This window comes from Rhipicephalus sanguineus, chromosome 9, assembly GCF_013339695.2.
Source record: "Rhipicephalus sanguineus isolate Rsan-2018 chromosome 9, BIME_Rsan_1.4, whole genome shotgun sequence".
NCBI lineage: Eukaryota > Metazoa > Arthropoda > Arachnida > Ixodida > Ixodidae > Rhipicephalus > Rhipicephalus sanguineus.
In genome coordinates, this window is record NC_051184.2 from 6,535,489 (window position 1) to 6,550,556 (window position 15,068).

At 44.7% G+C, this 15,068-nt stretch overlaps 2 protein-coding genes across 4 annotated transcripts in view; both read right to left on the bottom strand.

Annotated features, from left to right (window-relative positions):
- Nucleotides 1-15,068, bottom strand: part of LOC119404517 (uncharacterized) — a 152,304-nt gene that overhangs the window by 57,877 nt on the left and 79,359 nt on the right.
- The window catches only part of LOC119404522 (bifunctional arginine demethylase and lysyl-hydroxylase JMJD6), a 122,654-nt gene that overhangs the window by 3,029 nt on the left and 104,557 nt on the right, over nucleotides 1-15,068 (bottom strand). For all 3 annotated transcript variants that reach the window (XM_049418911.1, XM_037671045.2, XM_037671044.2), the window contains exons 2-7: nucleotides 13,891-14,105; nucleotides 12,817-12,969; nucleotides 9,494-9,690; nucleotides 6,548-6,695; nucleotides 5,473-5,661; nucleotides 4,244-4,416 (exon numbers count right to left, since the gene is read on the bottom strand). In XM_049418911.1, coding sequence (XP_049274868.1) covers nucleotides 4,244-4,416; nucleotides 5,473-5,661; nucleotides 6,548-6,695; nucleotides 9,494-9,690; nucleotides 12,817-12,969; nucleotides 13,891-14,105 — 1,075 coding nt within the window. The remainder of the gene's footprint in view (nucleotides 1-4,243; nucleotides 4,417-5,472; nucleotides 5,662-6,547; nucleotides 6,696-9,493; nucleotides 9,691-12,816; nucleotides 12,970-13,890; nucleotides 14,106-15,068) is intronic.

Below are 15,068 nucleotides of genomic sequence, written 5' to 3' on the forward strand. Positions count from 1 at the left end.
GGCAACAGTGTGCATTTACAACAGTGTGCATACTGGTGTCTAGTTCAAAACACTGCATCCGAGCAGTAGAAAGCCAGTAACCATGATTCCAATCCTCACCAGCCTAACAAAGAAACAACGGCTGTGATGCGTGGCTACGAAGAGAACACGTTCTTGAAAGCGTGGATGCTTTCACCATCATAGCATTGCGTACCTTGTCATAGGTTCGCCACGGTACTACAAACACAAGTTTCCAATAGATATGAAGGCCCCTCCAGATGAGCTCAAAGAATGACCAGTGCCACTGGGCAACCACGAGTGGTGGACTGGGCCAGAACAGAGCGCAAAGCAGGAGAGAAAGAAGGAGACAGGCAAGCGTAAGCATTTGGCACAGATGGTTGCGAACAGCCATTGCAGCCGAACTCAACGCAACGAAGTTTGCGATGTAACAAACTTTTTTGTTACTAATTCTTGCTTCCTTTGAAATGCGTGTTTTTCTGTTACGATTTAACTAAGTAGATTCGTGCTACAATTTCAACACAAAATGTTTTGAAGAGCACCAAAAGAAAATGAGCTTGTTTGGACATATACTGTTTCATTAGAAGAACAAAAGAAGTGGTAATGCACCTTAAAACATTGAGGTAAACATCGTTGCCAAGTTTAGAAGTTAGTTCTTTCGTGACTGCCATGAGAAATAATGTTGCAAATCACCGGTGCAAAGCAGGAACTGTACTTCATAGAAGCATATTGTATTAGATCAGATACTGATTGTCCCGCCACGGTGGTCTAGTGGTTACGGCACTCGACTGCTGACCTGAAGGTCGCGGGATCAAATCACGGCGGCCGCGGCTGCAGTTTCGATGGAGGCGAAAACGTTTGAGGCCCGTGTACTTAGATTTAGGTGCACGTTAAAGAATTCCAGGCGGTCGAAATTTCCAAAGACCTCCACTACAGCATCTCTCATAATCATATAGTGTTTTTGGACGTTAAACCCCAGATATTATTATTATCAGATACTGATTGGCCCGTCAGTGACGTCTCCCAGTTTTGTTTAAAAAACAGAATTTTGACATGATAGATAATTCTTAAGTACATCGTTGAAGAACACTGGCAACAACACACCAATCTCATCACAAGGCAACCTAGCGGTAATCACAATTTAAGGCTTCAGAAATGTGCGACATCAATGGAGCAAGTGAAGGGCCAGAACCTCAGCACAACTATGTCATCATGGAACAAAACTTCTTCCAATGTGTACTACGTACTTCGTTGCATCGAGGTTAAACTGTAACAGGAACCTTTACCTCAAGAATTCCTGCCTAGATATATTATGAAATTGTTTCACGTCCCCAACTGCACCAAATGTGAGGCTTGTTGTGTTAATAAGCTCCCGTGGGAACCAACTAATGAACAATCCAAGGTATCCAGACGAATATAGCCCGAATTCCTTCTTTATAAGGGGCCTTGCAACACTTTTTCAGCATGGTCAGAAAACGCTGAAGATTGGCAGTTGAGGCTCCTGAGAACACGTGAGCCAAAATTATAGCGCAGCACACGGCCCGGAATTTACAATTCATTTTCAGTCCAGCTAGAAATTGTTCCCTCTTCTTTCTACAAATGATGCCATATACCCAAATTCACGGCCATTGGCTGATTTGAGCATGGTGAGCTGTATACCATATTTACTCACGTAATGAAGGCACTTGAATAATAAACGCACCCCCAACATCAGTTGTCAAAATTTGGATTTTTTTCTCCCATGTAACAAACGCATCCCCTACATTCATCCACTGCAGTCCTGCGAACCTACACGCAGCACTTTCTCGCCCGTTGATCTTTTTCATTTTTTTTTTATTATGCCGATGCCCCTCGGTTCAATCCCCCCTCCCCTCCACATGCTGCCGTGCACCATTCTTTGTTTTTCTTTCTACCTGTGCGCGGCACGTCCCTCTCTTTTTGTACTTGTTTTTGAAGTATCCGTGCATCACAGCAGGATTCAGGAACAGTGCGATTGTAGAGACATCGCAGCTCATAAGCACACAGCGAGCGAAGGTTGCGAAACTGTCCACGTCAGCCAACGGTCGCTTCCTGCAAATATGAAACTTTAAGGGGCCGGTGGCAACCGGCGGCGGGAGTGCGCAGAGACAGCTTGCCGAAGATAGCACCATCTACCACCGAAGCGGCGGAGTTTCCGAGGCCGGGTGGGACAGCCAATCTTAACGACGCTAAACAGGGACATGGGTTCTAGCATTCTAGCCATTCTAGCCCTACTTTTTTTTTTGTTCCCACCAGACATTTCCACTCCATTGCGTGTTTGTTTTTAGCCCGTCTTGTGTTCTGCTAAGGACGATGGGCCGAAATGTGACCTACACGGCCGGTGTCAAGCTGTGGAGTATGCAACTGAGCAAGGAAATCGTGCTGCCGGTAAGCATTTTGGACTTAAAGAAATCTGTGTGTGTTAATGGTGGAAGCAGCGACATGCTGCACACTACAAATAGGGAGCGGCGTGCCCTTAGGGGACCGAAGACCGGAAAGTTTCCTGCTGTGGAAGAAGAGGTCTTAATATGCCCAGGACCTGCGAAAGGAAGGCTGTGTCATTTCGCATGAAATGATCAGGACGCATGCACGAGCCACAGCTTGAAGCATGGCCTCGCGACCACCGCTTTCAAAGCAAGTAATGGGTGGACGACACGCTTCATGCAGCGCAACGGACTGTGCTTAAGGAGGCGCACATCCCTTTGTCAGCGACTGCCTCCTTGCTACAAAGAAAAGGTAGTGGACTTTTCCAAGTTTGTGATACGCCTGCAGCGGGACCGAGAATTTCTTCTGTCGCAAATCGGGAACGTGGACCAGATTCCCATCAATTTGAACATGCCGATGAGCAGGACGGTCAATGAGAGAGGACCACGCAGCGTGCTCGTTAAAATGACAGGCGCCAAGAAGCAACATTTCACGGTAATGCTGGCTATCACAGCAGATGGCAGGAAGTTGCCAACGTACGTTATCTTCAAACGGAAAACCGTGCCGAAGGGCAACTTCCCAGCTGGCATACACATACGAGCCCAAGAGAAAGGATGGATGTCGGCCGATCTAATGGCCGATTGGGTCAGGACAGTCTGGGGAAGGCACCCTGGCACCCTGCTTCTCCTGTCTCTCCTCATGCTCGGCAGTTTTTGCGGCCACCTGGGAGAGAATGTGCGTCGGGAACTGAAGGAGCTGCGCACCGAGACAGCCATCATTCCATATAGACTATCTTCGGTGCAGCAGCCCCTTGATGTTTGTGTGAACAAGCCGTTCAAAGACAGAGTGCGCCACTCGTACACAGACTGGATGGCCCATGGAGGGCACACTCTGATGTCGACCGGCAAGATTAAGAGGCCATCTGATGTGCAGGTGTGCTCCTGGATCTTGGATGCTGATTTGATCGCAAAGAGATTTAAGAAGACTGGAATTGCAAATGCGCCGGATGGCAGCGAGGACGACCAGTTGTGGAAGCAAGATGTCAAAGTGGCCAGCGACCTGGACGACGGAAGATGAGTGAAGCGCAACAAAAAAGCTGTTTCCAAATAGTGTACGTGTGTGTTTACCGCAAAAAATAAGCTACCTAAATTTTTTTTTGCCTTACCGCATTTTTTTTGTCATCCTGGAAAAATTTCCATAAAATTTACCCTACATAATAAACGCATGCGCCAACTTTGCTTCGGTTTTTCGGAAAAAGAAAGTGCGTTCATTATGCGAGTACATACGGCAGTTACTGCAGCCGCTGCAAGAAGCCGCCATGTACCCACGTGCGCACTCGCGGTTGCACTGAAAGCAAGCCGCGCATTCAAAGAGAAAAAAAAAAATGAAAAAGAAAGTGTTCAAGCTCATGATGCGCCCGTGACAAATTCTTTCCCCCGTGCCATCCCTCCCTGCTTAGCTTCCAGCGCGCTCATCGGGACGACAAAAAAGACAGAAAGCAATTACAGCATGCGACAAATACCTGTAACTCCGCTCGTACGTGACGGATTGTAAATATTTTGCAGCTTTTGAATGATTACTTGAAAAAGTGTTGCACGGCCCTTTAAAAAAGTCCACTCTGCACTGCAGAGGCCTTCATTTCTTCTACAAGGGCCATCCCTATAGAAAAACTTCGATGCAATATGGAGGACACCAGCGCATACATGCACAAGCTATCGACTAGAGCTCAGCGAAGAAGGCCGAGAGCACACGAAGCTCGATGGTCGAGCGACATCAAACACTTGCAGGAAACCGCGAAATGCACCTCTTGCGCTTGTAGCCATTTAGGCTCCCTTTGCCGGAGTCCTCGTCAGAGCTCGAACAGCAGGAGGAATCGGATGAGGATGAGCTGGAGCCGGAAGAGCTGTCCGACGCAACACCAGAGTCTCGAGACACATCCACCTTGTCGGCAACAGCGGCCAGCTCGGGCCTATGCTCCTGGTCGAAGAAAGAGAGCACAAGAATGAAACGCTTAGAAACTTTATTCTATTATGTATTGCCACTAATTTTTGCAATCTTGTACATGAGACACAGTACAACAGAACTACTGTCACTCTTCAATCACCGAAAGAGACATATTATCTACATGATTCTTCTTGTTGTACAGCCACACTACAGCAAGGCATTTAAGACAAGGTAAGCATTCGCTATAATGAGAACTTACGGTACATGTGAGAGTCACATAAGCTAACTCGAGAACTCAACAGTACATTAGGTTCTAATTTAAAACTGTTATTCATGACAGTGCAAATTTGGTGTTCATTCTACAGATCCATGCTTTCCCACCAAAAAGAACAGGAAGTTTGGCCAGATGACATGTTTTTTTAGCTGATGCAAACTGTGACGAGGCTTGGCCAAACTACAGATGAGTATCTAATTCTTTCACTTTAACCTATGTAACATTGGTAAGAATTATACAAACTACCGTAAATACTCGTGCAAAGGCCGCACCTCTAACTTAGGAGCCGAAATTCTCAAGAAGGGAAAGATATTTTTAGCTGCCAAATGCACAAATTTGTGCACCAGCACAAGTTCACAAATCGCTACTAGATGGCGCAACGGTTTTTTGCGCCTATCATGAGTACTCTGATATCGTGTGACATGGCCGTAATCACGTCATCTAATTGTGAATCGCATAGATGGTAAGGAAGATGACTACCTCTGGGAATGCATTCGTGAGACGGACTCATCAAATAGCAGCGAGGGCGAAAGCAACGCCAAGCATCCATAAGTAAAGTATGTGTGATCACCCGGCACTGTTTACGGTGTTATCTGCAACAGTGACAACAACAGTACGAGGTCTTTGTGCAAAGATATAGGCCTGACTCGTGCAAGAGCTGCACTCCATCGAGATCGTAAAAATCATGGGAAATAAGTGCGACCCTTACATGAGTATATATGGTATTTGACACTGCAGGATCCCACAGAAACTGCAATAAGCTAAACCCAGATACAGTGCAACAACACTGCTGAGTACTGTGGTGCGAGCCTCACCTTGAGTGCCTCGTACCACTTGCGTGAGAGCTTGGGCCTCCCGCGCACCGTCTTGTGCCACACAATGGGGAAGTTTGTGCGGCTGCAGAAGTTCTGCGTCACTGCTATGGTGTGGTCGAGGTTGAGAACCACGTGCCACCACCCACCTGGCACAAACACCACCTCACCGGGCTTCTGCACCAACTCCAGCTGCAAAAAAAAAGTGCTGCTGTTGCGACCTCAAGTAGCATGTGTGCGAGCATGCCTGAGACGACAAAATCTATAGCTTAAAACTTAACCTAGCCTAACCTAAAAGTAATCGTGTCTGCTCGGGGAACCTAAGGAAGTTCCAGAGTGAACGCTGCCTTTCAATATATAAGCTGGAACATTTCAATAGCAGTCACAACATGCAGACTGCTGTCATCGATACCATTAAGACACTTCGGTCAAATGATATTGGCAGTCTAAAGTTAGAATAATAACATTAGCCAAAAGCAGAGTAATTACATAGGCCTTTCGTGTTATCTCTGCAACACGTTGATGTGGGCTAGTTATTCAAGGTACACTTTGTAAATGACACAGCTCAGCAAGAGGAGTACACCCGTACTGGTTGTCAAGGTTCACATGTTCCAACACCTTTGTTCTTACCCCTGAAAATATCACATTGCTCTGTTATAACACACCCTTGATTTTAATGTGCACACATCTTTGCGGCCAGAAAACGGCACAGAGTACACAGCGCTGGGCGAGTTGGTAATCCATTGTGCCTATCAGCTGTGCAAAACCACCAGGAACACCAGGAACTGCCAGCAGCAAGTTATCTTTTTGTCCACTTTACTTTCTTCACATTTACATCCTAATTACTACAAAATAACATCCCGTATACTTTCCTTGGCTTTCTTGTTCTGTTAGTTCTAATTAATGTCAGGAAGGACACGACACTGTGTCGTGTTCCTTCCTCATCCTTGGTGGTTTTGCACAGTTGATAGGCACAAAGTTTTCACATCTCCAGCAACATGTTGTAACACTAGCACAACAGCTTTCATGCTGCATAAATTTTGTCTTGTAAGCAAAGTTTGCTACAAGTGGTACCCACCGGCTTGCAGTCAGTGGGCCAGGATGGTTGCTGCGTCCTCGGGTAGACCAGACGGAACCAAGTGATGGCCTCGTCACCCTGCTTGCCACCATCTTCGGGTCTCAACTTCAGCATCTCCTTTGGCGTGTGCGTCGGGAACAGGCACCACCTGACGATACAATGAACGAAAAATCATCAAGCAGCCCAACCATGAAGCCATTTGTCGAAGTTGTAAAGTATACAATGTGCACATGAAACAAAACCATAAGCAGTACAATAACGAAAGCCCGTGAAAGCATCAGTTGTGGTTAACATGCGTATACGCTGCTTGAGAGCAAGCGCATTCAGAAGTGAAGGCTCAAGATAACCTGACAGGCTTGAAGCTTTTCAGATGTAGAAAAACACCAGCGCACATAAGCATTAGAATTTTATTTTTTAGTTGAAAGCAGGCTCGGGCACACAAACTCAACAGGGGATCAACGTGACAGAGTGCCAGAATGAAAACCGCATGGCATGAAAATAAAAACAGAACGCATCTCATAGTCAACTATTTGAGATTAAGATGTGCAACTAGCTTGAGCGCTAAGTGTGCTTCACATATAGGACGGTGTCTGGATTTGGTAATCCAATCAGTGTCGCACACACACTGGCAAGTCTGACGAGGTGCTTGATTGCCTGATTATCTTGTTCACATTTCATACCAGTATGATATTACCACTAGCATTGAAGGTGATGGCACTATGCTCTACATGATAAGAACAAGAAGCACCAGGTCATATAACTAGTGCTCAAATTCTGTCAATTATAGAGACTACTGGCTGCTAGGCATCAGATTACTGGTTTAATATCTGGCTTAACCAAGTTAATATTAAATTTTGATTGGTGTAGACACCAGCCATGTACTCAAATTTTAAGGCCTATTAGTCGAATCTGGCCTAGAGCTTTTTCACTTACGGCATTTATCGTAACCAACATGAATGTTCAGAACGTGATTCAACAGTTAGATACTGTTTTGTTACAGCCTAAGTCAAAATGTCGAAATGCCCCTAGCAAGGTTTTAAATTTTTGCATAAATTGCAATATACATCTCGTTGATCTCAAACAGAACATTTGGATTGTTGGAACTGCATGCTTGTCAGCTAAGATGTTTTCTTACCCATGGCAACGTGAAACCCATATCAAAGATGTTTTGCTGAATTCAGAACATCGCACAATGATGCAGTTACTTAAAGGGACACTAAAGGCAAATATTAAGTCAACGTTGATTGTTGAAATAGTGGTCCAGAAACCTCATAGTGCTACTTTTATGCCAAGGAAGTGCTTATTTTGAAATAAAATCACGTTTTAGTGGTCCACACCGCGTTAGCGCACTTCAAATCACCCGCCTGAAATACGACTTTCATACGTCACTGCTGCCGTGCCCAACGTTGCCCGCATTTACTGCGCGGCCGCCGACACTAGTAGCATCAGAGCGAAAGTAGCGGGACCCACAGCAGCAACAACGGCCATCGAAGCCATCGAAGCTTGCCGCAATCGCCGCAATGGATGTGCATGGAGAACTTGACAAAGAGACATTGGCCCGTGACGCTGGGCTCCAATTCAGCAACTTGAGCCCCGATTAACGCGGTATGCTACTTGAGGGCTCGTAGTGCCGGCGTCGTTGCATGCGGCATTTTGTCAAACTTTCTGTCAGAGCGACTTTCACGAGCGCGCAAAACACACACGGCAGTACGCGATCCCGAAACTACCACTGAGGCGCGACCGCGTGAGCGAAGCAGGGCGCCGGGCGAAGCGCAGTTCGGCGAAAACGGAACCTTTGAACCGCGCGCGCCGTTCCCCATGGCAACGCCACCGAGGTTCTTTTTCCATCAGTCAAACGGAAACGAACAAACAGCATTTTATCACGTCTTTTGATGCACGGAGGGTTCTTTTTTTTATTGCTGCTAGTTTGATTACTAGTGAGTTATTGTAGGCAGACTCTCATACGTCATAGGGATCACTTCGAAAATGTCCCACTCGTGGCGCTCATCATGTGATACATTTAGCTTAATTTCTCGGGGAGTAGGACACTGCTCTTGATAATATTGCCGTTTTAGAAGTTGTCATACATTGAGCTTTCACTCTGACATAAATTGTTATTTGCCTTTAGTGTCCTTTTAACAGTCTACATTCAAAAGTTATCAAGAAGAGAAACCTCAGTCTTTGAATTATCAGCTGATTCATGAATGTGTTGATGTGTCAGTATATCAGATGGCATCTCATTCCAATCTCACATATATCGTAAAATTCCAAGCAAGTGGACCCCCCCTCCCTCAACAACTCGAAATTATTAGCAAAGTGGAGGGAAGGTGCTTTCCTGGAATAGCACCAAAATTCAAGATGGCGGCAGCAAAGTCTTCCCGCCATTTTAAAGACTTCTGGGGAACATGGAGTTCCTCAGGAGTCTTCTGTCTCTTGTTCATGACACAGCGCATTACAATGGTTAACACAAGGAAAACAAAGGCAACACGATCAGACCGCTGGAAGCATGGCATGGAAGCACCTCCGATAATGATCCCATGCCAACCCAACAGCTCTGGACAACAAACACAGATCTCGGAGGCCTTGCTATTTCAGACTAGTGCGCCGCAGGCACCATCATCAAATTGTAAATACAGATCTCGAAGGCAGTGCTTCTGCTCGCGGGAACCTGAAAATTGTCATTGATGTCGTGCGCCTGCAGTTCTGGATGTGATCATTTTGCGGGATAGAAAAAGATAAAATTTTCATGACAAATTTCAGATGAAGGCACTTCGTGATCGGGTCTGAACGCGGTGCGTGATCACGATACAGAGCGTGAGAGGGGAGGCAGCGTTTTCCTGGAACAGTGCAGAAACTTGAAATTAGCAGTGAAATTGGAGGGGGCACTTGCTCGAGTGGGGGCACTTGCTCAGAATGTTACATTAGTAGAAGAAGGTGTGTTCTGACCTTTTGTGGCCATGCACCAGCGCATTCCAGGCGCTGGTACCCAAGGGATCAATGTGGATGCCAGTGCCTGAACGGGCAGAGCCCATGACGAACCATCGATACGGCGGTCGCTTCTCCTCACCGGCATATTGGAAGAGGTCGTCGCTGAAGTAGTCAGGCACTTGGTAGTCCTCCAGCAGCTTGGCACGGCGCGAGTGCTGTGCAAACAACAAGAGACGAGTTGTTCACTCTGTTTGCCTGCTTTATACAAATTAGCCTGCTTTACAGTGTGGTGAAAACCTGACATGTGTGTAACAGTTGACGATCGAAGCTTTCTTTCATTGAAAGCTTTTGGACACACAATGTGCACATTCTTGAGTAGAGGTGTGAAGATACAAGTTTCAATAACAGTCTAGTATTTCCTTTTGCACATTGTTCTTGGAGCTGCATGATTACAGCATAGAAATTATTGTTTACGTAAGCACATACATTTGTACAGTGCTCAGCAATTGAAATGCAATACTTGGAGCACGTGGCTGCTATCGGTGAGGGTGACGGTGAGGACGTGAGCATTCGTGACGAATGGTGACAGCATCCAGTAAACAGTCATTTATCTGTGGTTCTTGGTGGATCCAGCAGAGTGCTGCAACCCTTCATAACACATTCTCGCCAGTTCCAGCCGTGTCACGTGACGCAGCACGTGAGTACAGTGTTTTAAAGCCATGGCAAGCAGCACTGTGCCGGCTCCACAAAGAACTACAAATTGAACGGCTGTCTACCAGATGCAGTCACCATGTGTCACGAATGCTCTCCCCCTCGCCATCACCCTCATTACTAGCAGGAACACACTCAGAGTATCGCGTTTTAATCGTCAAGCATACATACGTATGTATGTATGTATGTATGTATGTACATATACAGTAGGATCTCGGTAAATGAAATTGCTGCTTAAAAAAAAACAAATGCTTCTAATTTGGTTGGTTTTGTATTTCACTGTTGGTCCCGCATACAACTTTCTCAGTGAACGAAACCCCTGTTAAGTGGAACATACTTTCCCGGTTACTTCAGGACCTGTTAGACGAGATTTCACTACAAACGTTCATTTATCTACACAGTGTACAGGCACAATAACACATACATGCCTGTGACGAATTTCACAAGCAGGACGGCAAAACTCAAGACCGGAAAAAGGTAAAATTCAATAAGACATGCAGTCGGTTGAACTAAAACGGCAAGAAAGTTCCAAGTGAACATATTCACAAATGGAGATAGATACTTACTGTGAAACAAGACATGCAAATCAACTCATTGTGTTTGCAGTGTTAGTAAAAGTAAAAAAAATGGCACGTAAAAGTTTCTAAGAAAGTTGAAAGTTGCATTTGCTATCAATAATAACATTTATCCCACCCAAAAAAGTAAAGCAACGTTATAGTAGGATGAAACTTAAGAAGGCAGCAGAGGCCCCGCTCAGATGACCGAAGCAGGGCAGCCGATTACCTCCATTACTAAAGAAATAGTCCCGCTCATGTACTCGGCAATGTTCTTTGACAGCAGGGTCATTGACTTTGAGGTTTATGACATTACTCTAGAGTGCACGCTCACTGGTGCAGGCTTGTGAGCATCTGTGGAAATGCCACTCATTTCTAAAGTTGTACCCGACTATAGGTACTACACAACAATGAAGTTGTTGGTACTAGATCCATGATGAAATTTATCACAATGACTGCAAGTTCAAAGTTGACGTACGCGGCGCATGCTAAAATGCAAATTAATCCACTCACTAAAATGTTCATTTTAGCACGAATTGATAGGTCAGAGCTCGAGAGCAGATGCGCTGGTGCCAATCGTCACAGCCAACTGTGTCAAATCATTATGAGATTGCGTGTTAAAATGTTCAGTCCACTTAGTTGACTAGTACAGAATAACCCCTTGGTGTACCAATACTGCACACTACATGGGTATGAATGACAGATTCATTGTTATCTGTCTGCTTTGAGCAAACAAAGGACAATGCAAATGACATATACATTTTGACCACTTGTGATTGCACCAAATAGTCAATACAAGGCACATTTCTGCATCTTTCCAAGTCAAAATGGAGCCAACGATCAGTAGAGTTCTACCGTATTTCCTACTACAGTAATTTTACTGCAACAAAGCTTACTGCGTTGTGGCATCAGTATACTTACTGGGTTTTGCAAGCAGGCATACTGCACAAGAATGCATAAACATATTATGAAGTTTATCAAAATATTTAATATCACTTATATTACACTCATATTTATGGCACTTGCGCTTCATAGTTTGTTTTAGTACGATCAATATTTTGCGTCTGCCTACCCTGATCTTGTTTCGCTTTCCTACACCCTGCAAGTGAAAGCACAAATATAGGATTACGCAAAGTCGCAACCATGCTGTAGTTTTAAAAGCATGATAAAGCACTCATCACATAAGGCCTTAAACATCTGTACAGAGGCCATTACAAAGTGAACACAACAATGACATAATCTCATCGCTTTATTACCTTAAAGACACCTCCAGGGAGTATTACATAAGGGGTATCATATTACATCTAAAATTTCTAATCTAATATTACAGCTTCTTAAATTGATTGGGGTGTGAATCAGACCTACAAAGGCCTTACTTAAACACGGAAAAATACACACTTAAACAATCTTCAGTCGAAGCATGGAACTGTAGCTACAATGCATAGAGATATTTAAAAAGACTGCTTAATTTTTTTTAGGTCAGAACAACCCATCCACCTGGTGACATAAATTTTACAGAAAAAATATGGCGCAAGTTCCTAAGCGTTGAGGGACCACTAGTAGCAGCAGCGCTTCTGAATGAAAAACACTTTAGATTACGGCTATATAAAGAAAAGCTACGTAAATGTTCTCTTGTAAGAAACATGCAAAAGCCATGTAACAAACATGAAAGTGGACTGCAGGGGTTTAAGTTTAGTCTGGTATAAGAATGCCTTTTGTTTGTTTTGTTGGAACAGGAGCAACTGCATGTATCTATCACACATGCTCACATGTGTGCTTTAGCTCTCATTAGCCAAGACAAATCAAAACGTTGACAGGAGGACAGAGGCCTGACAAACAGCAGTTAAAGAAGGTATGCATCTGGTAGAAGCAAATATTTTAGCACAATGTTGTTGTGCCAATGAGATTTTACAAAACGGCACCTGCGGTACCCCCCCCCTGTCCTTTCCTAATCTGACTGCTTCTGCTTCAGTAAATCTTTCAATTCCTCTCGGAATTGTAATTCTGTGTGAATACCATTTAGGGAAAAGCTTTGGTACTACAGCTGTGTGGTGCAAAAAACGTCGAATCACTCACTTCGCCAAAGCTGCTGTCAAAAATGTACAAGGGGCTGTCGTCTCTGTTGTTCTCCATGTAGTAGACAAAGTACTTCATCTTGAGCTTGACGCTGTAGCCATCATTGTCTTCGCCGCATTTGAACTTCTGGTTGCGGTACTTCCTAGCTAACCTCTGTCAAGGGGAGAGCAAAGAAACATGTCAGTAAACGCAAAACGTAACACATATGACCAATCAATGTCAATCGCTATATGATATCGTATCAATCAACACCAACTTGTTCATGACACCTTTTAAAGGTGTCATGAACAGTTTTTCCAAGAAATCACCAAATGACCTTAGTATTGGAGCTTACTGCCACATGAATTGATTGCCGCAAAAAATTTCTCGAATCCGTCCAGAATGGGCGGAGCTATAGGAATTTGTTGTTAACTTAAAGTGCTTTCTTCTCTCATCACAACGATCGCACTGAAAGCTACACAGGGAGGAGTGGCAAAGAGTGAAGAAGTTACATCAGCACGCGTCTTGACCTTGAACGCATGTGATGAAACGCGGTCACTCTCTCCCGTTGCGATTCCTATGTGGGAGTGGGGGTCACTGTGTAATGTAAGCAGACTACGGATTGCGGCGACGATACGTGGCGACAACCCGTGGCACGAAGCCCATCTTATCCAAACGCCGCTCTTGATTTATGTCGGCTATTGGCCAACAGCATGCTATCTGCTGTTTGACATCAAATGGCAGGCGCAGGCAGCTCCCATGAGAGTGAGCACAGGCCTCTGCATGAGAAGAGGGCCTGAGAAAATGGCAACTTTGTGCTCAGCTTGTAAACTCTCCTTGCCGTACACAACTGCAAGATTTGGTTGAGATGTTCATAGCAGTGCCTGCTATCTGCAGGATGCGTTTTCTCATTGAACCCGAGGGGTGGTTTACCACCACTTTAGTAGTGGCCATCAAATGTTCGCTGAACGCTGCCCAATGGGGTTCAAAGAGAATCTACAGTACGGATGAAAGAGGCATGTTACTTCATGTGGCACTACAACGTTTTCAGGTGTTCCAGCACGTCAGGATGCTAAGAGCAGGCAAGAAACTCACGGGCAGGGTCCACTTGTATTGGGCCTTCCAGTCGTCCGTGGCTCCCTGGATGACGACGGGTTTATAGAGCTTCTCGTACTTTTCGATGAACTCGTCCGGTGACACGCAGTTGACATGGATGCGCTCGACGTTGTCTGGCAATGAGTTCGGCTCCATGTTGAAGCTGCTCGCGTAGCCCAGCTTGCTCCAGCCATCGCCTTCCTGCTCAAACAGTTCTGCAAAGGAAGTGTATATTGAGTTATGATGGTAGGAACATTACAAAGGAACTGGAAACACAGCTACCAGGAACTGCGCTAAATTTAAACAAAGTATCGCAATGGCCATCGAATACACAGGAGGTTTGGCAACTCACCACCTAGCTTAGCCCCTTCATAACCTAAACAATTAAAACATTCCAATTAAATCAATACTGATTGACAAACGCAGGGGTATGAGCAAGCTGCTGATTCATGGCAAAATCAGCACACTGAGGAATACGGAGACACAGAAAGGCAGACACATTCGGCACCACGAGCGCACTTTACCTCTGTGTGCTCGTTTTGTCAGAAATCAAAATCATTACGTCAACAGAGCATAAACCGTTTTATGCAGAGTTTAATGTATGGGTTTCTGCTGGCACGAACGTAATTATTCACATACAGCTCTGATTCATATGTGCAAACATTGTATACGTTTTGACATGAACTTGCTTCTCTAATTATTAAAGGCTCTACAGTTTGTTACATTAGACATTAGCTGAACTGCTCAGAAAGTTGGCATTGCATTATGCTAAATGTGTAAGCCTTGGGCAATAACCTATTAAACCACCACTGCCACATATTTGCAGTGTGCTGTCTATGCATTGTACACACCACTAGCATATTTGAAGAGTCTACTACGAAAAAATTGTATATATCAACTAGTGTGTTGAAAAATATGGGCACACTAATGCAAGTTTAATAATAACTGGACAGGTTCGAAAACAGAAAGAGTCTGAATACTATTGCAGGTTTACTATCTAATTAGAACTACATGAAAGTGAGACAAATGAAGCAAGTGCGCTTGCACACGAACTCTTGTGTATTGAGAACCAGATAATATGAATGAAATTGAAAGTGCAAATAAAGTGAAAATGAGTACAGTACCACCAATAAACTAAATATTTCAGAATATTGAAAACCAATGAAAACATACAAACA